The 25,901-nt window shown below is 39.4% G+C and overlaps 1 protein-coding gene across 1 annotated transcript; it reads right to left on the bottom strand.

Annotated features, from left to right (window-relative positions):
• Window positions 1-158: 158 nt before the first annotated feature.
• On the bottom strand, window positions 159-25,893 carry IARS2 (isoleucyl-tRNA synthetase 2, mitochondrial). The gene is made up of 23 exons (XM_048937907.1): window positions 25,572-25,893; window positions 25,302-25,424; window positions 23,883-24,039; window positions 22,700-22,848; window positions 22,556-22,605; window positions 22,348-22,457; window positions 22,172-22,262; window positions 21,722-21,837; window positions 20,007-20,176; window positions 19,401-19,491; window positions 19,040-19,191; window positions 17,691-17,851; window positions 11,165-11,267; window positions 10,511-10,604; window positions 5,654-5,762; window positions 4,775-4,877; window positions 3,723-3,848; window positions 3,202-3,333; window positions 2,501-2,607; window positions 1,508-1,653; window positions 1,156-1,346; window positions 685-829; window positions 159-532 (listed from the first exon to the last, which is right to left on the bottom strand). Exons 1-23 carry the CDS (start codon window positions 25,794-25,796, stop codon window positions 381-383), a joined length of 3,003 nt encoding a protein of 1,000 aa, XP_048793864.1. The 5' UTR covers window positions 25,797-25,893; the 3' UTR covers window positions 159-380.
• Window positions 25,894-25,901: the final 8 nt, after the last annotated feature.

Here is a 25,901-nt window from a genome sequence, read left to right as displayed (position 1 = left end):
TTAGTGGTGCCCATTCCTTTTTGTTTTGTTTCTAAGAGGAGATGCCCTGAAGGACTGTTTCTTTGGATTCTGCCCATATGACCTGAACAGTAGGCCATACAGTACAGGTATATCAAGTATAACTGCGTTTAGAGAAGATGGCTTACTAAAACAAGTAAATCAGTTTTCTTGAACCATCATTTTTATTAAGCAGAAAATTCATATACAGTTGAATATATACATATAGTTCCACCCAAAGCACATAAATTCTGCTCCAGCTGGGGGTTCAGCAGCAGCGCTTCTGAGGTTTCAAGGTTCCAAGACCTGTTGCCTGACCACTGCTTTTACAACTTTCAATTATTTAGTATGTTAAGAGCAGCCTGCACGTAGGCACTTGATCCTCATGTGCTTCCTTTTCCAGCAATGACTTTGAGGCAGCGGGGGCAAGGAGTGCTTGTGGAATCTGAAGTGTACCTCCTGCAGCGAGGGCATTTTGCTTTGGCAGTGGGTAGGGCTATGACTTTATATGAAGATTCTTCACGGATATCTCCACCTGTTAAAGGAAACATTGCTGAGGTCATCTACACACAGGTGTAGTTAGCATATTACATCCTATGGATGAAGGGTGCAATCCAATGGGTTACAGTACAGAGTAATAAATAAACATGGCGTGGCAGAGAAGCAGACCTGGACAGGTTTTCTTACCTTCTAAGTTAATCAAAAAGTTCCCTGTGACAATGTTTGCATCTGCAGGTGTTTCTTTAGGTATCTCACTCAACAGAGTTGTTTGAGAAGCCATCATTATTTCATTCAGCTGTGACACTCTTGAAGATTCTTCAGCCTGTAGTGCCTATGGGAGAGAGTTAATTTTCGGACCTGGGTTTGCTCCTCAGCATCCTCCTGCTATCAAAGGTTAAACAAAACAAACAAACAAACAAAGAACTGCTGTGTGATTGCAATAGCTGTCATAGTCTTGCCAGGAAGAGAGCACAAAGTTTGCTTATATGAAACATTGGGCTATACCATCTCCAGCAGTCCCAACCTCAACTAGGTTGTGACTGTATATTTTTTGTGGTGAGTAAAACAAAGCCACATACTGAAGCAGAAACAAGTTCACAGAAATCAGCTTTTTTTCTTTTTGCACAGATAGCTCTAATTTTTAGTTGCATCTTTTACCTCCATTAATTCAAATAGCAATCCAGGCTCAATTACAATGATGACTTCATATTCCAAAGGATTCTTGCCAGAGATGGAGCCAAGGAAAGAATCTCTCATTGCACATGCACCTTCTATTGCTTCCTCAATCCCAGGTTTCTTCCACCCTGAGCTTGTGTTAATCCAGCCAGTACGAAACACACCCTCTGAGTCTTGAGAGCAAAGCAAAGGAAATTTTAATTAAGTGTCTTTCTATTTAAGTAAGCTTTTAAGTGAATAAAAATAAATCAAGAAGAATGGCTTATCTCTGTATTTGTATTCAACTGTGCAGTTCAACACACATTAGAAGAAGTCCTTAGATATGACATTTTACCTTTCGTGTAAGGGAGGTGCTGGAAAACCTCCTCTGCTAAGTGAGGAAGAATTGGTGCAAAGGATCGAACTACTGCATCTAATGCCTCTGCTAGCACAGTTTGGCACGAACGACGCTTAGGATCTTTTTCTTCTTCGCAGTAGAGCCTGCAAGAGATGAAAGTGCTGAGTATTACCTTTGTACTTCCAAGTTAATGTTACTGGTCGAGAATCATACTTCAAATGGAATGAAGCTTGAAAGCACAGAAGTCTGACCTAGTGTGTAGCAGGAAAGCTTTTCCCAATTCTTGATTTACAGTAAAGCGATAAGGGTACAAAAGGTTTTGTGTAGTCAGCCACGTTTTTCATAGGTAGGAAAGCTTTGTGCATTGCATGTTCATTGACTTCACTATAGAGAAAAGAATCTTTTCTCAGGGAGGTGAGCCTGTCTTATATTTCACCTGTATTTAGGGCTAGGATTTTTTTTCCCATTGCTTTAGGTACATTCTGGAAACCAAAAATCACTGTAACCCCCACTCAGTACAACTCCCTTCCCCTGCAATGCGGCCCTTTCAAACTTATAAAGCTGTCAGATTAAATCAGTGCTTAAAGAGACATCCTTAGGAGTCTTCAGTAAAAGACATCAGGCTGCCCAGCTAGGTGCTGAAGCCCCTTCCCTATAAACTCACAAATACCATGGGTGTACACACTTCCAGGCAGAAATACAGCTTCAAAAATCCCTTCTTAAAACAGTTTCCATGTGCACAATGCTCAGTTACCTTCCAAAATGATTCAGTGCCCTCAGAGGAGACCAGAGAAGCACACTGATCACAGAAAGACTCAGCTGACAGTGACTAAGCTCTCATCTGCAGTTATGAGTGCACGACAGCACAACCCAGAGCTGTATTCTCTCAACATTTGCATGACATTACTACCTTCCTCTCCAAGGGATTAATTTTCATTATTGGATTTTTTTCCCCCCTTGATGACTTAAAGGCAGCAGTACTGAACTTACCTGTCCTTGATTACACTGAAATAAAAGTTAGACAAGTTTCTGGAACAGAATGCTTGCAACAATCGCACAACTTTGCTGTAATCGTATTCTTTGTATGCTGCTGTAACCTGGGAGAGGGAGCAGAGAGAGAAGAATGGCACATTGGTTTTTATCACACAGCATACAGTGAGCACCTCAATGAATCTGAAACGTGGGCTGTGCTAAGTGGAGTCTGGGAGACTCTTTTCCTCAAAAGATTGTTGGAGGGAAAAAGTGTTAATTCAGCTAACTAATTAGGACAGAAATAATTCTAGTTCACATTTTAAGGGAGAAGATGGAGAAATCAGAAATTATGTCTGTTCTTTCCCATTCTGCAGAATAATTCTAAATGATACATAATACTAAATGCTGTCATGCAGCAGATTTCTGAATAAACATTAGATTTGTTTCTTTAGCTCTGAGCCTACTTGTAATTCGAGGCCTTGGGGCAGAGGTCAATGTCAAAAACAAGGTGAGAATGTTAAAACCAAAGCCTTCCTCTTAGAAGCTGACATGTACTAAAAGAAGCATACTGTGTCTCAAAAAAAAAAAAGCCTGTGATTGTTACTTGCACACCTGCTACACACTTTGCTCATACACTTAAAAGCATGTTCCCCTAGAAGCCATGGCCAAACAAAACCATTACACATGCATACATTCATCTAAACAGAAATTACTCATACCTTGCTGCCGTAGTCTTGCAATAAATGCAGCATGTATTGGTCTACTATGTACATCTCTGAGGGAGGGATGGAATCTGTTTCTGGATTGAAGCCAGCCATGTTTCCCAGCATGAACCGTAGTGTATTCCGAAGCTAGGAACAAAGCAGCCAAGTTAAACACTGATGCTCTGCACTTTGAATGAAACACAGAATGAGAATCTCCTATAAAAAATTAAAGCTGGTTGCTTTTCAAATTGATTGGTGGAATAATTACAGAATGCCATGAAGAACATATGCCTAAAGGACCTATAGAAATTGTAAAGACTGGGGGTTACCTAAGCTTGCTGCACAAAGCACGTGTTTATCCTTCACACATTTCCTGTTTGATCCACACACGTAAAGAGCACAGCAGCACCCGCCTATGTGAGTTCAGAAAACTGAAACCGAAAACCTTTGCAATGAATGTTACCTATCCAACATAAACCCAAATATAAGGAGGACCTGCCCTTAGCATGAGGAGTATTAGTGCATTTGGTCCTTACCTTGTTGATGTCATCTCTGGCAGCATTAAGTACCACGGGCCCAATCAGCACCTCAGTAAAAACATTGGATTCAGCCACCCACCAGCGGAGAACATCGGCACCGTACGGGGGGTCCTTGGTGTGATCCTAAGGAGAGACAGAGAGGAAAACTGGTAGGGGGGCCCTGCAGCACAGTGGCCACTGCAATTCCACACTGACAATGCTGTGCATGTATCTGCAATTGTGCACAGAAGCCACTGCATTTGGAGTCCTTCACCCCTCCTTTGGCAAGGCTAACTGCTGAGCCAGGACTACAGCACTGTGTATGGGCAATGCTAGAACTAAGGTAAGATAAACTTACCTTACAGCCTTGAATCCTTTGAATACTTAACATTAAAACATCAACGTTAGTATCTGAAGATACAGATATTTTTTCTTCATACTGTTTTCAGCTCTGGAAAGGACCTGTCTCCCTCTAGAAAGAAAGCAAGCTATGCCCTGTTACATCGAGCCAGATAAATAAACCTTCGTAAGGATTGGTCCTTTTGTCCAGACAAGTGTAAAACCTGCTTAACAGCTTCAGAAAGAACAAGAGCAGGACTGGGCAAGGAATAAATTCACAGCATCACCTCAGTGCAACCCTCCCTGATCCCCAAAAGAAATCAAGTTCCTCAAATCTACAAGTAGCCCAGTTGAGACTAGAAGGCTTCTGGGGTGCAAACACTGTTTCAATTCCCATATTGCTAGGCACAACTAAATTTAAATTAAAACCTCAAATCCCACCTCCCCATCATTTCACAAACAGTGATTATTCTTAACTTAAATCATTCTACATCTGCCTCAGAATTTATTTTCTCTTAGCTGAGAACAGCTTTTTTAAAGCACTACATTTGACATACGATAACTCAAGGTTTTTACTCCAGCCAAATGGAACTGCAAAGTAGCCAAAGCGTCTGAAAAAACCTTATATAGAGTTCTGCTTCAAGACATCCGCATAGAGAAAAGACAGCTGTAGAATCTGGGAGTGAAAACTTCTAATGAGCAACTCTAGGAAACTCAAGAGTTTGACTTACATCACCTCCATTGATTACCACATCAGGGTCAACCACATTGCCAATGGATTTGGACATCTTTTCTCCTTTCTCACCAAGAGTAAATCCGTGAACTACCAGAGTCCTGAAGAAAAGATTTTACAAAACAAAAGAACATCACTGAAAAATCTATGTTAAGAATACATTTCTAACAGTGTATCCACAGGTAGAAACACTAAGAAATCTACATTGGTAAGTCTGAGGCTTCACCTGTAGAGTTCAACCAACCATGAATACGCCATGCTACCAATCCAAATAGAGCACAAATGTTCATTTTCCTCATTTCATCTCACCCTGTTAACAGATATCCAGGGCACACGTTTCAGATGTATTAAAAACTAAAATATTATTTACTATTTAAGCCGACATATTTCTTAAAAGTTGCTCAGCCTCTTAGCAAATGACTCATGTTATTCTTCTCCATGTTTCCTGTCTTCAAGACAGTATGTCACAGCTATGAGACACCACACACATGGTGATGCTGAATGCCTTACAGCCACATGTTCCAGTCTGAATGTGCCACATCTGCCAGTGACCATAACTAATTTTCATACTGAATCTCCCATAATAATCCCTTTGATTATAGGAGTTTCAGAGACAGCAAAAGAACAGACTTTAATACCTGTATCTGATAATGTAATAGCATATAACCTGAATAACTCAGAAAGAAAACATCTATTAAGGTGGAAATTTTTTAAACAGTAAATCCATTCCAATCTAACTTGCAGAAAACTTTACACTGAAAACACAAAGCCATAAATCAGATACATAGTAATGGTTTCATTTCTCTTCTTCATATGCCATCAAAAGCCTAGAATTCAGTAAAGGAACTTGTAACGTGTTTGCAATCTATGCACTTACTTGTATGGTGCTTTTTTCCTTGTTGCCACACTTGTCAATAGAGAAGATTGAAACCAGCCTCCCAGTTGGTCTTTTCCCTCAAGGTATACATCTGCTCTTTGCTCTGTGCCTTTAAAAACAGAAGATTTGTGAGTATTTTTGTTTGTTAGTTTGTTTTAAATATCTGCCTTTGCCTCTGAACAACTAATAACAGAAAATCTCTGCAAGCCATTACTAGAACTTATTTTGCTCTTCAAATGCAGTAGATCAATTACTTCTATGAACAATGCACAGTTAATTGAACACAGAATCATGAAATCATAGAATCATTTAGGTTGGAAAAGAACATTAAGATCATCATGTCCAGTCAGCAGCCCACCTCTACTGTGCTCACCAACCACGTCCCTCAGTGCCACAACTCCAGGGCACTTGAACACCTCCAGGGACAGTGACTGCACCACCTCCCTGTGCAGCCTGTGCCAGAGCATCACCACTCTTCCTGAGAAGAAAAGTTTCCTAATAACCAACTTGAGATAACAACATTATCCAAGTGATACTATTTTGCACTGGTATTGCAAAATTTGTTAAGATCCAAGGGCTGCTGAAATCCAGATGTGACATGACTGCCTAGCCTGTGTAATGCAGCAGGGATCTTCAGAGACCATGAAGCTGTCTATGTGATGTTCACCAGTAACACAATTTACATTTCTGGTCATTGGCTGCCAGGAAGGTTACAAATTTCAGGTGAGCATTGAGGCAACTTGAGAACATGCTGCGTGAAAGAGGATTCTGGAGGAGCCTGGCTTTTCCCATAGGGCTGAAACAGAGCAGTAAAGCTTTAATGGCCTTCCTGATGAAATTCAGTCACTGTATGAAAGGGAGCAAGATCTGTTGATTCAAGAAGCCCTTCCTAGTCTGACACAGTTCCAGTCAAGTCACTATCAGAGAACAGCATGACATGCAAGCCACAAAGCCTAGAAATGTGCAAGACTGTATTTGGAAGAATGCAGGGACAGGAATTCCCACATATGGAGACAAAGATTTCTCTGCTCAGGTTTTAACTTATAGTTCCTCTTATCCACTTCTTAGGACCCCTCACACAATGCTTCTTTCTGCTGCTGCCACCCTTGATTTATTTGTTTAACCTAATGGAAGTTTCGATATTTAGATCCATCCTGCAATAAAAGGAAGTTCAACATTACAAAGGTCAAGGCCACGCAGTTACAGCTAGCGCAAGGAAAACGTGTGGGCAGATGGAAGGGTTTTTAACACGTTTATTCCTGCAAAAGAATCTGCACAGTTTGGGTTTTAAAAGCAGAAGAAGTAGGGATCAGTCTTTGTCTTAACAGATGGCAAAAAGAGTTGTGAGAACAAGGCTTGAAGAAAGCACACCTGTGGTTATGGAGGAAAGTGGAAAATCTGTTCCAACAGCAGCAGCAGAGCTTTGTTATAGAGCCAGTTTACCACATGTTGCTTGTAAAGAAGTGACCTTTCCATGGAAATGACAAGCTAAAACTTAGGCAAGTGAACAGTTCTGTTCAAACAACTGATGGTAAATTGGCATTGGCCTTTTTGATGGGAGCACAAACGCATGGCAAGCTAGCTAACGTGAGAGTTTGATGGGGGTCTGAACATCTCATCTGTGTAACATACAAAGGAGTGCTGGATTTGCAAATACAAAGCCTGGCTTGTAAGTGCACAGGCAGCTCCTCTACCTCAGTTTCTTTAAAGTTACAGTGATTATACAGAAATTAATTAGCACCATGAACACTTCTTTCTAACTTGAAGAATGCATTCAGCAAGGAGCGGAGCCTTCAGTTACTAATTTCACATTGAATTATAGCACATAGGTCATTAAGGAGAATGACAATTTATGGTCCTTCAGGTTTGGATTTCAAGATTCCATATCTTTGATCTTACAGACTTTGACTTTTGGATTAAACGTATTGTATTTTAATGCCAGGAATGAATCAGCTAAGATAAATTCAAGTCTCTCAGTCAGCACAAAAGTTAAAGCACACAGATAGGTGAGCTGTAAAATAATTACATTCATTCAGTTAAATATTAGCCAATAAGATAGGGAAAGAGTTATGCTGAGAATTACCATCATTGCAGTGCGAAACTAAGGGTGAAAAGCAGTGTGACTTTTACCAAGAGCAGATCACACACAGATGGAGCTCAGTGTGCATTTCTATATGAAACATTTTGAAAAATGTTGATTTCAGGTTTGTAGTACACGTGGTGCTCTGCCCATGGGGAAAATGATGAGGTTTATAGGACAGCTTTAAAGATTTTGCCTTTACCACACCTTCTGGCATGCACTGTATTAACACTCTGCTTGTAACACAGCACCACTTACCCATGGATGAAACATTCAAAGAAATTTTAACACCGCATGAAAAAATGTGGAAACACTTTCTTTCAGTGCTTGAGGCACACGCAGCAGGAGAAGCATGGGATGAGATCTCATAACAGTAAACTGCTCAGTGAAAATAGTGCTATGCAAACAGAGAAGCAAAAAGGATCCCCAGGAAACCCTGAGCATCAGAAGGGGGTTCCAGAGCACATCACAGATGTGGATCTGCTCCAAATGGTGCAAGCTGCTTCAAATGGAATTGACACACGATCCAGTGATACTTGTACAGTTTTGGTCCTGTGACTACAGCAACTAAATGTCTGATCTCAGTGTGTGTGTGTTGCACCTTACTGTCACAGTGCCAATGCAGAATGGCACAGTCACCCCCCAGTTTGGTTCTGGAGCCCACTCTGCTCCATCTCATTAGATGAGATTTCACTCACAGACAGCGCGTTCAATCCTATGTGAGCTCATACCCAAGTTCCCCAACACACAGAGGTGATATTTTTGGGAGAACTGCATGGTTTTGTCTTGGCAGGGAAACCCGTAAAGCTGTTTATTCCTGCTGGTTGCTCTCAATTTATAGTTCTCAGTAACTTGAGTTCAGTGTAGAAAGCCACAATTACGAACATGAGTCACATGGTTTTAGCCATCCATTACATCCTCCAGTTGTCCTGAAATAACTCACGTGTTGCAGCCCTTTAACAGAACCATGGCTTTGCATTACTGCTGTTATCACTGATCTTCTTCCACAAAATGAACAGGTAGCACTTTGCAGGTAGCATGCCAACTCCCACGTGCCAGCGCGCCTTCATGACTTTAAGCTGCAGAAAGCTCTTCAAAACAATTCTGGTTTTGTCCCTGGATTACATCCTTTTTCTTTTTCCCCAAAAAGTATTTGGGAAAAAGAACCTGACCAAATAGTCTGTTTGTAAGCTTTGACAATTACTTTTACTTCCTACCATAGGGAGAAATTCTGCAAAAGGTTTTCAAAGCTGGGGCACATTGAGAAATACAAAACAAAGCTACTAATTCAACAAATTCTCTTTCAAAGTGCATTCTTCACAAAGGGAAAATTAAATCTGCCATTTTATATGAATCTCTGGCTTTGCATTTCCACATCTGTGCCTGTGACTGGGAGACAGAAGAAAAGGAAATGCAACCTTTGTAGCATTTCTGAAGGTAAAGAGCTTATGAAATCATCTTTCTTGTTAGTCCTACTCCCAAATTTTGAACCTGCTGGGTTACTCCAGTCATGGCAAAACGAGAAGCCTCACACACCAGTTCCAGCAAGTTCCAGCAAGAAAACAAATGAGCAGACAGAGAAGAGACACTTTAAGAGTACCATGAAGAAAAAAGCCTGTATTGTGAAAAACAAAACATTTGCTGGATGCCACAGAATCCATGAGAGCCTTAAACAAATTAACAGCAAATCAAGGGTACTGATTCTGCTATTATTTAACACTGCATCCTTTCTTTACATAGGATTAGAGAGAGTTTTTGCATCCTGAAGTGTTAAGCCCTCAGAGTATGTGAGGATGTAACTGTGCACATCAAATACCACGACTTCCCAACACTTGTGAAAGTCAAACCAAGCCAGAAACTTTTCTAAAGAGAATGAACTTTAACATATGTAAAGGTCTTCTTATAAAATGAATGTTTGCTGATGGTACAGTTGCCTGACCACGTTGCTATGAAATAAAACCTCTGGTACTAACGTGTTTTATAATTCAACAAGATTGTTATCATGTAATTGTGTACTGAGAGTTTAAAGTCCAGACTCAATGCATGGGATCAGACTCCTCCTCTAGAAAGGACTCCTGACTTTGGACTATCTTCCAGGCAAACAGTGTGTTTTACACGGGTAGATAGCTAGATACACACTGTGTTGTGTATATTACTCAAACACAGAATTGCTGCCTATTTTTCTATAATCTTTTCTATATTATTTCACTTACAGCAGACCTGCTGGGTAGCAACTACTGACAGCTGGAACTACAGACAACGTATAGCCAACAAAATATTTTAAGCAACAATATACTGCTTTAGTTACTGAAAGTAATGAGGAATGAAGTTCTACTGTATGCCTACATTGTTAAACATTCTTAGATTCTGCAACTGATCTCAATTTTGGTCTGTTTCAAATGCAATTCCCTGGCACAAACTGAAATTTATTAACTGAAAAATAATTTTAAAGCTACCAGCTAGCAGCAAAATGCTTTGGCTATCTGTGCCATGAAATTCTATACGCTTTTATTAGGAGATATGTTGTATGACACATGACAGGATCAGATCAAATAATGCGTTCTAAAAATCAATGGCACCTTCAACTACACTGAATATGAGTTTGCCAACACGGAACTCTCCTCTTTATGAGCAAAAGCAGCTTTCAAGGAGGTCAAAACCAGTTTGCTGCTAGCATTACCTGACTCAGCTTTGCTTATACCAAGAGCATCATGCAAAACAGTTACATTTTGTTCTCCAAATATTATAAAAGAATGATCAACACATTCATTCTGTACCTTCCAAAACATGAGCCCAGGAAGTTCCACTATCGAACCAGATGTCCAGGACATCCTGCCCCTTGACATAATCCAAAACATCATGACCACCAGCCTATTAGGAAAAAAAACCACACATGTTAAGAAATGCAAATGGAATACACCATATCATCAATGCTTTTCACAGAAATAAAATACATTTCATTTCTGGACCAGTTCTGCACAGGTTATGCTACCAAACTCCATGAACAAAACACAGAGTAATTCAGATACATAATTTCTGATGAAAAACCCAAACAGAGAAAGGAGAATTACAAAAAAAACTGAGATGGCACAGTAACACTACAGTTTCTGTTTGCTTTCTAACACAATTGTACAGGGAACAACACAAAGGCAGGAACAACTAAATACAAATTCAGATTTATTTTAATGGCAAAGACTCAATCTGTATTTGTGCTGATAATTTAAGTTAATTAGAATGTTAGTTTCCTCTCCATCTAAGAAGAAGAGAATGGAGATCTAAGACCTAAATTAGGAGCACAAATCTGAGATTTGCCATATTCAGGTATCTCTTTCTGAATGTTCCTGTCAAAACAATCATGAGAATGTATATTTTTCATGACTTCCCACCACTGAACCATCTCACGCACTTGCTGTATTTAAGTCAAAAATTACCTTTGCTACAGCCTCTTTTGATAATAGCTGTTCAATAGGAAGGGTCCACCATGCATCTGTTCCTTGCTGCTCCACTATTTTGATGATATCTGTGATTGTTTCACTGGGTTAGCAAAGAAGAAGACATTCAAAATGACACATTCAGCTGTTGTCCACAGTAGGTAAGGTGATGTTGAATTGATTTTTGACATCATTTAATGCCAAATTTAGACATACACTGAGGCAGCTTAACAAACAAAAAACTGCACTTCGTATTCTTGATTCATAGAGCATTTCATGAAGAGGTAACTTTTAAAACTTCAGTTGTATTTAAAGGAATACAGCAGATCATCCTGGCTCAAAAATACCAAACTAAAAGCACCGTGTTACCTAACTATCAGAGGTAAGTTTTTAATTCCTCACTTCTCAAGTTGAACAATTAATGTACATCTTGACAAGGTGTTGCAAAAGGGGGACAAGTAAAGTAAACACCTGGCACAATTCTCTTGAAAATACAGCAGGTTGATGACCTCACTTCCTTAGAGTCAGTGCTTAGTATTCTATTTGGACATCAGCATGTTTTCTCTGCACTGCCATGAAGCTGAGCTGTATCACAACAGCATTTACTTGGCTCTTACAAAGTTTAAGCACGAAGACCTAAGCTATCCAAGAAGTTGTAAAACAAATTATTACATAGTAACACCACAAGGTAAGAAGGTAGGAAAACACGATCTGACTGTTGACTGTGTGGGAATAAAATTGCAATGCCAGACCTACCATGGTCTTTACAAAGTAAATTCACATAGAACAACAGAGGACACGCTAACACACTAACACACTAACCAGTAACACTTTCAAAATGGCAACACACCATCACTCTTAACCCTTAAGATCTGACTGGATGCCATTCACCTTCCACTTTAAGGACCCTTGGGACACAATTTATGACTTTGTAATGCACCTGCTATTTATCTTGGTAAAACAGCATTTAGAAGCTCCATTTCTGACTGCTATCTTTTCCTTTCAGAAATATTTGCATAGAGGTTTATTTGTCTGCACTTCCAGTTGTGAAGTGTTACCTCTCAAAGACAAATGCAAACAACTCCAGCTCTGGTACACTCCCTGGAAGCTAGGCAGCAAGCATCCCTTATGCTTTGCCTCCTTCAGGCTAAATCTACAAATTCAGAGAGCTCTCAGGAATAGACAGTTCAATGACAGCAGAGATCAGTTCGCCAAACATCTGACCAATTCTAAGCTTTACAAAAGGGAGGTACAGCCTGAAGCACTATCAATCAGACACAGGGTTTGATTTTCGGGTGATCCTGTGTGGAGCCAGGAGTTGGACTCGATGTTCCTTGTAGGTCTCTTCCAACTTGGAATTATTCTGTGATTCAGAATTTTCTGACATTGCAACTATAGATTTACCCCAGAGTTCTCCAGAAATCAAGAGGGGAAGAAAGAAAAAAGAAGGCTTCCAAATGAGTAATTTCAATGACAAAAACAGATTTGCCAAAGCTGCTTTAAGTCTGCATTCAGTTTTGAATCTTTCAAGCTCCTCCAGCTTCAGAGCAAACAAGCAAAGTAACTGGACAGTCTTAAGGAAGACTGATGGTTATTCGTTAACGTGGGCAGGCCTGTCGTGTTCAGTACATTTCTGTGCAGTGCTTGTTCTTTAGGAATTATGTAGGGTAATGATTTACATCAGCAGTATCTGAATAAAACCATTTTGAAGGAGGGAAACGTGAAATACACCCTACTGTTTGCTGCTGTCAAAACTGTGTTGCTACCCATCTCTCCTCAGCAGAGGACATTATGGTCTATCAGACAAATATTTGGAGAATTTAAGGAGGGGACAACTGGGGCAGAAACGCTGTGGTAGTGCAAATTGTATCACCAGTAGAGAAGGGAAACTGCTCTCCTCATCAGCAGCAGGGGAAGGCACAAGAAGGAAGCACAATTTTGCTATCAATCTCCCTTGCGGAACCACTATGAAATGACTGCTTTCACTTACCTAAGTGCAGCTGCTAACACCACACACCAGCTATCTGCCATCATAGATACACCATTTCTACAAAACATGACATGAACTAAGCTTTCTTCAAGCGCACTGCTATGCAACGCACAAGCTTACAGTGTTAATTCATGAAATAATTTAAAAGACATTTTTCTCATGAACTAACAGATCTCATTACACTGCACACAAAAGTTCTCACACAAGTATGAGAAGGCCCAACTTGCATTATGCATCCCCTGCAATAAATAAGGACTCCATAACCATCAGGTCAACTTGCTATTGGCCAACATTTTCAAAGTTCTATCATGGTTTCAAATCGAGTAATAAACACTTCAGCAGTGCATTTATTTTTCCTCTTATGTCATTTCCCTGCAGAAAATACATAAGCATTAACAATCATCTAATCAGGTATTTTGAAGAGGGCATAATTAAGACTTTGAGGATGTAATTTCACAAAACCTTTTCCCTCCTACATTTTCAAAGAAAACCCTGACAAAAAAGCAACCCCACCCTGGCACTGTGATCTTTTTGTAGGATCCTTATGATTAACTGCTACCAAATGAGAGAAAAAATGAATATATTTAAGTTATCAGTAATGTAAGGAGGAAGATTATTGCAAAGTATTTTTGTGAAGTGACCAAGAGAAAACCACCTTCCTCAAATAACTACTCATCACTTTATAATCTGTGAGCTTCAGCGTGAGCATGGTAATTCCCAGAGTTAGCAATAAACACCATTGTAAAACTTTGCCCTGTATTCATACACGGTATCTGGAAGAACTTGCATTACGTGTCATTCGCTACGTTTTTAACACTGAAACTCCTACGGCAATTCACGCTACCACGACACCAGCCAATCACTCTCAAGTTTGATATTGATTGTGCTGAACACTTATTTAATGTGTTAACAGAAATTAGGCAGCATTAAGATATAGACAGGAGAAGAATACAGTTCCCGATGGTCTCTCGACCTCTTTTCAACGGCAGTAAAGAAGACAACTTATCTTCTTTCTACCATGAATTGTGATCCTTCAGCAGTAAGTATGTAGGTTATGGTAAGTTGCTATCACTCGCAGCTAATGGAGACATTCAGTGTTTTAAAAAGCTAATTAGAATAGTAGACCTACATCCAAAATGGGTTGGTTTTCTTTCCTGTTTGTTTTGTGTGTGCGTGTTAGAAATGGAAGTTACTTGCAAATCAAAGGCACAGAGTGGGGGACAAGAGTTCTGTCACTGTAACAACTTTTGCAATATTTATTGGCAAAACTGCAATTATTATCATCTGAACAGGGTATTTGTAAAATTAACAAGCTAATTCATGAGATAAAAATAAAGTGTGTATCTCACATTTATTTCCTGGTCTAGAACTACAAAACTGGTTTTACTTTTGGATCTCTTTCTCTCCTCTTCTTCAATTTCCTCAAATCAGAATATTTTCCTCAAGAATGTGATTCCATAGAGAAAGTTGAGGAAGTTTGTTTATTTGGACATTTATTCTATTCATTTATTCTATTCATCTATTCACTTGTGCAGAAAAAAAAATCACATTTGTATTTCTATATTCTCCTAATTCTTACTAGAAACTGCAATATTAAAAAATGTTTTCTCTCTTCTAGATTTGTATCGCTGTAATTGTTACTTAACTTCTGATTGTAATGCAACAAGGTGTACTCTACAAAAAGAGCTTAGCCTTCAGCAGAGCAGTAAATTTATAATTTACAACAGAAATCATAAATTCAACAAGAATAAATACAACAGAATCATAAATTCTAATCTATTTAAGGACTATGTGGAGCCACAGCAGCAAACAAGACTCACAGGGAGATCTGGCATCAAACCTGGTGCATAAAAGATTATAATCTAACTTTCAGCTTTCAAGTAAGAAAGAATATTTTGCAGTCACCAAAGATTGTGTCTGTTTGGGACCAGCAGTTCTACCTTGAAAGAGGAATTTCCTGCAAACTTCCACATGACAAATTCATGTGTTCTGACTTACAGAGAAGCCCCCAGCAGTTTCTTTTAGGCATCTTTTTTCCCTAATATCTTTTTTAAAATTATTATTTATCTTATTTCAGTTGATAATGCAGAGACAGGATCACTCAAGACAGACCACTGGTGCTCTCATATGTAACAGCAACTCCATGTGGACTACACTGACTTCCAGTGGAGATGCTGTTACTTTTGATAGTGGCTCAAAGACTTCGGATCAGCTGCTACTGGAATTACATCGATCCAGCGTTCAACATGTGAAAACAGCCTGAGTTTTGAAATGTAAGTTATTATTTATTGCTGTATAAACGATATTGAATTATTTGCACTGATAAACCTCTCAAGAGGTGGAAATATGTCAGCAGCCTATTTTCAACATGACAATGCAAATGCAATGAAATATTTAGGCTTCTGTACTTACTTCAGTAAGAACTGGTGTCCAGGAAAATGACCTATGAATTGACAGACTGCTTTCAAAATGTGCCTGTCATTTCTATAGGCCAATATTCTGTGCACTTTTCCTACTTTGGCTGCCAAAGTCTGCTATTAAAAGTCTGCTTTCAATCTTTAATGAGAGCTTCATATTTTACTTTGAAAACTTCACCTCTACTGTAAAACATTTTAGGAGTAAGGAGAACTGAGCATCAGAAGCTGTCAATTGAATTAAATAAATCTAATTTTGCAAGCATGTTGGATAAGTCTCTTTTTCCCCCCTTGAAGAACACTGACTGAACATGCCATGGTATCCTTTTGTCATTCACCATGTCGACTGCTGGGCCAACACCCATACACAAAAGGGAGAGCCATTAACTGATTGCAAAGCCTGTCACACCAAAATGGGCACATACACAACCCCTGGAATCATCTCACACAGCTCAAGCATTTCCAGAAGATACATATTTTATTGGTTTTCAGGATAACTTTCCTGTATCCCAAAAGAATTCCCTTACCTCTCACCTTTCAAATGCTCTCTGTACCAAGTAGGACTGCCATACTGGATCAGCTCCTTTAACTGCTGAAGGAGCAATTTCTTCACAGTGCCCTTCATGTCTGACTACCAGCTTCTGAACTGTATTTCGTTATACTCAAGTTTGTTTTAAAAGCACATTTGTAACGACTTTTAGCAAGCACAAGGAACACACTCAAGCCTACTCTGCCAATGGACTATAATAAGTATTCCTCAAAAATAGCATACGTTCAAACCAAAAATACATTCTTTTAAGATATAGTAACAGTTTCTGCAAGTAAAATGATTTCACATTCCACAAGGCCTCCATATTTCCTGATGTGCCTCAGCATTACTCAAGTACTATAAAAGACTACAGTTATTGTAGTCATTTCTCACAGTTATTGCCTACAGTAGGAGGCAAAGTACTTACCTGTGCACCTACACACCCAGTCACACCAGGTAAAGCTAAGGACTAGCTGCTTAAAGTCCATTCCCTACTGCCTACACCCCAAGTCTCACTAGCTATTACATTTACATGCTCAGTCCAGCTTCTGGAAAACAAGCTGGACAATTTCAGGAATATTTATTCATCAGCAAAATAAAGAAAGTTCTGCAACACAATTTAAGTTAGTCTTCAGCTGTGTAATCTCACTGTCCATACTGAATTTACACAAACATTTCTGAAGTTAAAATGTATAAAAAGTATAAAATGGAGTTCTACTAGCATATAATAAGGCAGAAAACAATTATGGAAATAAACAGTGAATATGGAACTCTACCATACTTCAATGGAATGACCTCTTAGAGGGTGTTTGCAGTTGAACACCTCTTTGCTGCCCAAAGGAGTAAAAGCAGTAACCTATTAATTCTGAAGAGACAAAAAGGATGTGGCTGAGGTTTCCTTTTTTAAAGCACAGATGGACTCCTTCTGCATTACACTGTCTGGAATTCCTGAAATTCAATGTTTGCAATAACTGGGCACTGTTGACAAAAGATGGCAGAAAAAAGCACCTGCAGCTCTAGACCTACCAAATTATACACCCAGAGTTCCCTCACTCCCATTACTAAAGCTGACTCTTCAAAACCACTCATTTTACTTTAAAACCAAGTGTAGTTATTTGTTTTCCAACTGATTTGGTTATTCTACTTCAGATTTCTCATTACCAGTTAGTGAATTTCAAATTGTTATTCTGTCAAAATATCAGTATTATTCAATGTATAGTGCTAAGCTTATAGTTAGGATCTATTTTAGTCACAACTTGCATTTCATTCCTTGCTTAAACGTAGAAGTCAGTGACTACTGCCATCTCATTTAACTTGGAGGAGGAGAATGAAAGCTGCAGTTACTATAAAGGAGACTCTTCAGATAACTTAAGTATCTAAGTTGATTGATTCTTGCCTCTTCCACAAAAAGTCGCCTCCAGTAATGAGTTTCTGACTGTTTTAATTTATAGCTAAATTCGGTGTGCGTATAAATGATTGCAAGAAAAAACATATATTTATACTGGAATAGTTATAGTAAGTTTTATAATACTGTATAATTGCAGGAGAACAGAGCTCATTCCTTCATTTCTCAGTATAGAGTTAGAGGAATACCTGTTTATCAGGCTTTCTCCCGTGTCCTTCTGATAAAAAACAGGAATAGGAACACCCCAACATCTTTGTCGTGATATACACCAAAATGTCCTTCTGTCCAGCATTTCAAGCATTCTGCTCACTGCAGATGTAGGAATAATTTTCACTTTTTTTAGCACTTCCTATAAAGTAGACAGTAAATTGATGGACAAGATTCAGCATTCAGACACATTGTTCCTCACTCACATACAATACATACAGTCTAACACAGAATCACAGAATCCTTAGAGTTGGAAGGGACCTTGAAAGGTCATTTAGTCCAACACCCCTGCGATGAACAGGGACATTCACAGCTCAATAGGTTGCACAGAGCCACATTCAGCCTTGCTTGAAAGTCTCCAGGTACAGGACATCAACCACATCTATGGGCAACCTCTTCCAATGCCTCACCACCCACACTATAAAAGACTTTTTCCTCACATCTAATCTACAACTACCACCTTTAAGCTTGAAAGCATTTCCCTTGTTCTATCACAACAAAGAGTCTGTTTTCTTCTTTCCTGAAGCTTCCCTTTAAATACTGAAAGCCCACTATCAGGTTACCTCCAAGTCACGTCCCAGAGCAACTAATACATATATATATATGTTTTGCCAGCTCTGACAGACATACCCTAGTGAGTTAAAAATAACTTCAGCATCTCTGCTTTGAAACTGCATCTTGACACACATTACCTGCATTACAGAGTGTGGGTAACCACTCACTGCCCACCTTTCTGAATAACTGCCTTGTTTTAATTCTTTCTAGAAAAAGGATGAATATGGAATAAACAACTCATGCCCTAAGTAGAGCAAAAATCACTGTTACCCAAGACAGCCTAATGTACTGGTTGGAGTTTTCTGTGCAGATGTACATAGTTTTAAAGAGCACTGCATTTAAAAAAATAAAATATTTTAAAGTGATTTAAAATAGGACTGTGGCAGAATGAATAGACGATCAAACAAAGGCATTTTACCTTGCAAGACTACTGTAATGACAAAGCTAACTTTACCAGTGATAAAAATACTATGTTTCAAGGTCAGATCAGAAGAGACAGTATAAAAAACATTTTGGGGAAAAAATTTCAGCAGGTCTTTAAGAATCTTATACATCTCCTGCAAATACAATGAACAAACTTATCAGTCATTATTTTCATCCTGAATTATACAAATATTGACAAAAAATAAAGTGACAACATTAATGGTTTTTATAATACTCGACACAACTGTGTATTGTCTGTACAGGTCTGCAGTGACCTGCATCAAGATCATTTCCCAGTTTCAAGTATTATCAGCCACTTCTAAGTGTCCCACAGAAAAGCAAAGTAAGATACCTGTGCTGTAGCCTTTACATTTGTTGTGTTTACAAACCACTGCTTGCTGGCACGAATAATCATTGGTTTTTTAGTCCTCCAGTCATATGGGTAGCTATGCACATATTTCTCCTCTTTTAACAAACTCCCTGCTGCCTGAAGCATCTTAATGACTAAGAGGAAAAAAATGAAGCAAGATGAAAATCAGGTTTGACCACAACACTCATGTTAACTTCAATTAATTCCTTTCCACAAAGAACACATAAAAAAAAGTGCTTGCATCTCATCCATATTCAAAACATCTTCAGTTTATACGAACCGTCAAGATACAGCTGCAGGGATGTAACACAAAGTAATAAATGGCTAAACATCAGATACTCACCAGCTTCATTTCCTTCTTCAAGTACATTCTTGTTTTTAAGTTCAGGACCTGCAGCTTCAGTAAAACGCCCACTTTCATCCACAAGACATTCCTGAAAAACAAAAACACAGATTATGTCAATAAAATACTAAATCACAGTATCACAGAATCACCAAGGTTGGAAAAGACCTAAAAGATCATCCAGTCCAACCGTTCACCTATCACCAATAGCTCCCACTAAACCATGTCCCTCAACACAACATCCAGCCTTTCCTTGAACACCCCCAGGGTCGGTGACTCCACCACCTCCCTGGGCAGTCCATTCCAGTGGCTATTAATTACTTTTTTTGATAGTCAAAAGTGAGTTAAGCACTCTGCCGAGTAGCTACTTTTCTAATGAGAAGCAAATTATGTTAGATTTGAGTATGCTTCAGGTTTAACAAACTGCAACTTAGTAGTTTACCTTCAGACAAGTTAATTTGACATAAGAAGAAGCAAGCCCCACGATGTTTGCAAAAATACCACAATTATCTTCCATCAAGTCATTGGTTAGTATTTGAATGATTTTTCAAACAGTTAACCAACAGCTGCAGGAAATCAAGAGCAAAAGGTGAAATAATCAAGTACCGTGGGTAGCTGATGGTGAGAAGCTACACTGTAGTCTTCCATACCATGAGCTGGGGCTGTGTGAACTAATCCCGTTCCTTTTGCCATTGTCACATGATTTGCAGGTAACAGAGGAGATACTCTGCCAGGAATTGTGGGATGAGCACAGGAACCATCAGCTAAATCTACACCTAGGGTAGGGAGAAAAAAAAATGAATAGGAAAAATGGAGAAAGCAGAGAAACAATTCATGGATTCAGCTTCTTACCAGAGAGCAGAAATGGAATAAGTGACTGTATGCACAGGATACTTTCCATATGTACTGTTTTATCTTATTCATAGGTTCCCACCCAAATGCTTTCAAATTCTCTGTATTTTCAATTTTGCACACTTTTTTCTTTGAAATAACAGCTTCTCTCTACCTTAGACAATATTCCAGTAACACTGATATTCCACTTAGAGATACTCTTTGCATTCCCATTTCTTAGGGACTGCTATCTCAGTGTTTTACAAACAGATCTCAGAGTAGGCCAGCAAACTACCACTAAATACTAGTATTACCATGAAAAATTCATTTCAGTTCTCTAAGGTATGTGCAAACGATGTACAGAACAAATGAAGCCAGTGACCATTTAAAATTAAAAAAACCAAACAAACACAAAATCTTAGTGTTAATGCCTAGCTGAAAATCCAGCATCAGAGCTTGAACTATCCTTCATGCTGCAAAATCACCTTTGTTGACCTTTTTTTTCCTAGAGGGAGTATGTTTAAGAATAGCTGTCAGACAGCTTAGCACACAAATACAAAAGCTAACAAGTATAAACAACAACTGGTATGATATAAGTAAATATAAAGAACAGATATATTTCTTGTCAAGACGGCTCAGTACTACTACTGGATGCTATCTGAAAATCATGTGATTCAAAAAGGTGGAACCTGTGAGGAAGACACCTCCAGCTAATTTTATCATCAGGTAAAAACAAGATCATTAAGTGGAGAAACTGATAATTTATTTTTATCTCTGAAAAAGAAGGCATGGAAAAACAGCAGAATAATGTAAAAAGAAAAAGTTTTTGAAATAGATTTCTCACCTCCTTTACATACATGTATTTCCCTGAATCACGCATGTAGGCAAATGACTAAAATCCATAAATGACACAATAAACAACTCAAAATACTGAATCAGAAGTCTGCCTGTTACAAAATATTACTGTGCAGTATGTTAGGATGCAAACTTAACTGCTTTAGGTTCTCGGTACAAATACCTCAATCATCCTCATGAAAAAGGCTTAAGACATTGAGAAAACAAAGTACAACAGTGAGAACTGAAGTGTATTAAATGACAGTACTGGCTGATAGAACCAGCAGTTACACTGCACTAGCTATTTTTTTCCAGTAGTTTTCATGTTATTTAGCAATCAGGCAGTCAGTAAAGCATACTTGTAACCGATTCCTTGTTCTCATCGGCTTGGATTGAAAGACAGACGAAGTGCAGTCAGTATAAATAAGATTTTGATCCTTTTGTTTAAATTTTTCAAGTGCGAATCCAGATTTTAAAAAGTAATTTGAAATCTATGACTGAGAATTTCAGCTACAATACACCAATACCAAGTCTGACAGACGACTCTTTGTACTATTCAAGTAAAACATGTTCACATAACATAAAAAGTCAAAACAGAAGCAATTTTCAATTACAAGATTTCTAAGCTACTTAATATAAACAATATTAAAATCTACCTTTACACGTTGATATAACCTCAAACTGTGTGTCCAAAACAGCCGCTGTAGATTCAACTCTATCTGCAGCTAGAATTAAGTGTTCACCAGTAGTTGCACACTTCACAACTGAATATCTACAATGTAAATATAGACTTATGATACTAATAATTACAAAAATCAGAAAGGTCAAACATGAACATAATGTCTAAAATACAGCAAAAGACTTTTAAGATGCACATATTCAATTCACTTTTAAATCCCCAAAGAATTTCAAGATAGCTCAGCATCAGAAAGAAGAATTAACTAGAAATGAAAACAGAAATTAATGTATTAATTGAGCTAAGAATGAGGTTTACAATTGCATCGCTTAAAAAACGATGCCTTTAAAAATGTGATGGTAGTTCAAAATATTTTAACTTTGCTGATAAATATTGATAAGAATGATGAGATTAAGTTAAACACACGTACTCTGCATCTGGCATGTAGCAAACTGCTTGATTTGCAGGCACAGTCCAAGGTTGTGTGGTCCAGACCAGCACACTGGTAGGGGATGATCCATCTACAGATGTAAATTGGAAGCACTTTACTTACAATTATGATAAAAATAAAAACTGTCATTCTTAATATCTGCACGGAAGTCATACCTATCACAGAGGCCAGCTTAGGTGGTGATTTCAACAGGGGAAATTTCATGTACACAGAACGACTGACATGCTGCTCATTGTATTCAAGCTCTGCTTCAGCCAACGCTGTTCTGGGTAGTTAACACACATAAGTTAATATGCCTGAGCACAAAAAGCTACTAATAGCCTTGCTAAAATTTAGAAGGCAAAACAGTAAGTCGATTCTTACTTTGCTGAAGGAGACCAAAACACAGGTTTGTAGTCCTGATAAATGAAACCCTAACGACGAAAGGGAAAGGAAAACAAACGTTAAGAGATTCAAAAGTCATAAAACAAATCAAAACATACATACTCCATGATCAAGTTAGTGTACCTTATCATACATTTTGTGGAAGACTCTCAGCTGGTTAGCTTCATACTTTGGATCAAACGTACAATAGCAGTTGGCCCAATCTGCCATGATGCCCCAACGAATGAAGGCAGCTTTCTGTTTCTCAATGGCTCTTTCTGCAAATTCTTTAGCTGAAAGGTATAGTTCAATTAATTATATTCCCTCATCCACTAAAGCCAATATAGAAACATTTAAAATATACTATTAACGTATCTAAGAGGCCTGAGCTGAACATACTGAAATTATACACTAACTACTGATGTGCATCATATAGATTAATCAAGCTTAACAATATATATTTCAGAGAAGTAGTTACATAAAGTAACTGCAAGAGGTAGAAAGATACAGTTAAGTAAAGCAGGAAACTGTACAAGAAAGACAGGGAGCTGTTGGGGAGAGTCCAGAGGAGAGGCATGACGATGATCAGGGGGCCGGAGCACCCCCCCTATGAAGACAGGCTGAGGGAGCTGGGCTTGTTCAGCTTGGAGAAAAGAAGGCTGCAGGGTGACCTCACTGCAGCCTTTCAGTACCTAAAGTCAGCCTACAAACAGGAGGGGAATCAACTCTTTGAAAGGGTAGACAACTGCAGGATAAGAGGAAATGGTTTTAAGTTGAGGGAGGGAAGATTTATGTTGGATGTCAGGGGGAAGTTCTTTACAGAGAGAGTGGTGAGGTGCTGGCGCAGGCTGCCCAGAGAGGTTGTGGATGCCCCGTCCCTGGAGGTGTTCAGGGCCAGATTGGATGGGGCCCTGGGCAGCCTGGTCTAGTATTAAATATGGAGGTTGGTGGCCCTGCATGCAGCAGGGGGGGTTGGAGATTCATGATCCTTGAGGTCCCTTCCAACCCTGGCCATTCTGTGATTCTGTGAAACTAAACCCTCTGTTCTTTTGTTTTTATTTTTAAATTCACAGTCAATGTTACGCACATTCATTACAGCAACAAATTCAGCCTGTGTTGAGTCATTTTGCTTCTAGTATTATATTGTACACAGTCTGCTTAGAAAATAGATACAGTGACCTTAGAAAGTATCAACAACACCTGATATTAACAGCTTACAGTAAAGTACAAAAACTATATATAAAACATAAAATCAAAATATGGTGAGTAATACGTAGAAATACTTAAGCCAACTTTTCAAATATGGATATTGCAAACAGTACTTTACCTTTTTGTCTAATTTCCACTGGTGACAGATTTTCAGCTCCTTTCACTTCTGACAATGCTTTCAATTCAATTGGCAATCCATGACAATCCCATCCTGGCACATAATGCACTTTATAGCCTCTCATCATGTGGAAACGATTAGTGATGTCTTTCAAAATCTGAAAGGACAGAAGGTTAGCTCTGCAGCTTCCCCACGTGGAGTCAAGGCAGTATGACTAAAGATCTTTCTATTAAAAACAAATATTAAAGGGGACATAATTAATTTACATCAAAGACCACACGTTTCTTATTCTTCTTGCTCATCTTTTTGCACTTTGGCAGAACTTCAAAGATCTCCCATCAAAAGAAATCACATTTTAGAAACATGAAAGATCAGTTACAAAGTTGCAGGACTTGAAGTGAACAAATCCTACTTGCCCTCAAGCATTTAGCAGGATCTGCAATGTCTGCTAGTGCACACTATTGCTTCTTGATATCAATGACCACCAACTGAAATAGGAGGCTTTCATAAATGTAAGTTTTTATACCAGAACCTTAAGAAGCTGCAGGAAACATTTTACTTATTCCCATTCAGTAGCATTTATAAGACTATCACTCTCAAGCTGGAATGTAAACACACCCAAGCATATTCAGCATCATTATTTGAAACTGAATTGCTTATTTTAAAAGGCATTAACGTTTCATCAGTGGTTCTATTGAGGGTACCAAGATAAAGAACAAATGCAATACAACAAGGTTGCAAAATACCCTAAGGAGAAAAAGAACCCCAAGGCACAGCTCAACCATGCACTACAGTAATTGTGTGTATGTATGTGTTAGAAGTGCATGAATATAAACAAACATTCCCTCAAATGTGTGATAACAAACATAAGCTGCATTTAATATCATCTAGGAATGGATTTTCTCTAAAAATACTCTGTTGTTTTACAGGAACAACCTCAAATGAACATTCAGCACACAGGTACTGTCTACTACTGCATATGGTGTTTATGTCATGGTAGGGTCTTCATAACGATTTGGTGTCTTACAGCATCTCTGTCACTGTATCACTTGTTTTTGCCCACAAAATGAAAATTAAAAGCCCTGAATACCAAAATTAGCCCAAACATTTAGAAGGGTTATTAATAATAAATGGTAATGGAGAGTATACAGTGTGTTACAGGAAGCATTTATCATTTCAAAACATAACAGCAGCATAGATTGGTTTGGGTTGGAAGGGACCTCAAAGCCCGCCCACCCAGCCCCACCCCCAGCCATGGACAGAGCTGCATGCCCCAGCTCAGCTGCCCAGGGCCCCATCCAACCTGGCCTGGAGTACCTCCAGGGATGGGGCACCACAGCTCTATGGGCAGCTGTGCCATAGCCTCACTGCCCTCTGAGTTTATTTCCCCCAGCAGTATGTATACAAGTAGGTATTTACTTTATTTAAAGCATGGCCAACGTGAGGGTCTCCATTGGCATACGGCGGTCCGTCATGAAGACAGAACTCCTGCTTGGCTTTCCTTTGCCTTTGCCACGAGTACAGCTCCAAGAAACCACTTTTCTGTGGAGACAAGAGGAAAACACCCAAACCGTCACACCTCGGCGCACTTTCCAAAGTCGGGTGGCGAAGCACTTTAAAAACGAAGCGCACTCCGGGCGGAGTCGCAGCCCAAGTTGCGGCACGACCCCCGCCCTTCCGGTTCCGCACCTGCTGTATCTCCAGCTCGGTGTCGGGCTGCAGCCGGCCCGGCAGCTGGGCGGCAAAGCGACTGTGCGGCAGCAGCACCGTGTCCCGGTACTGCGAGCCCTGCCGGCTCTCCTCCGCAGGCTGCCGGCTGTCGGCCTCCGAGGCGGCCGGGCGCGCCCAACCGCATGCAGGTCCGAAGCGGGCGCGGAGCCGTAGCCGCGGCGCGGCCCGCCATGCCCCCAGCATCTTCACGGCTCCAAGGGCCGCGTACGGAGCGCACTTCCGGCTGCGCTACGGCGAGCGGGGAGGCGGGGACGGGTCGCCAGAAGGGACGCGCCGCAACGCGTTTTG

The sequence above is a fragment of the Lagopus muta genome, chromosome 2 (genome assembly GCF_023343835.1).
Source record: "Lagopus muta isolate bLagMut1 chromosome 2, bLagMut1 primary, whole genome shotgun sequence".
Taxonomy (NCBI): domain Eukaryota; kingdom Metazoa; phylum Chordata; class Aves; order Galliformes; family Phasianidae; genus Lagopus; species Lagopus muta.
This window is presented reverse-complemented; position numbering and strand designations above follow the sequence as displayed.

Excerpts from the sequence above, each read along its gene's own strand:
- IARS2 (XM_048937907.1), bottom strand. The coding sequence starts at position 25,796 with ATGCTGGGGGCATGGCGGGCCGCGCCGCGGCTACGGCTCCGCGCCCGC. Across the intron at positions 22,606-22,699 it reads TCCACAAAATGTATGATAAG|GGTTTCATTTATCAGGACTA; the intron begins GTACACTAACTT and ends TTTCGTCGTTAG. Across the intron at positions 4,878-5,653 it reads AGGAAAAAAGCACCATACAA|GACTCTGGTAGTTCACGGAT; the intron begins GTAAGTGCATAG and ends TCTTTTCTTCAG.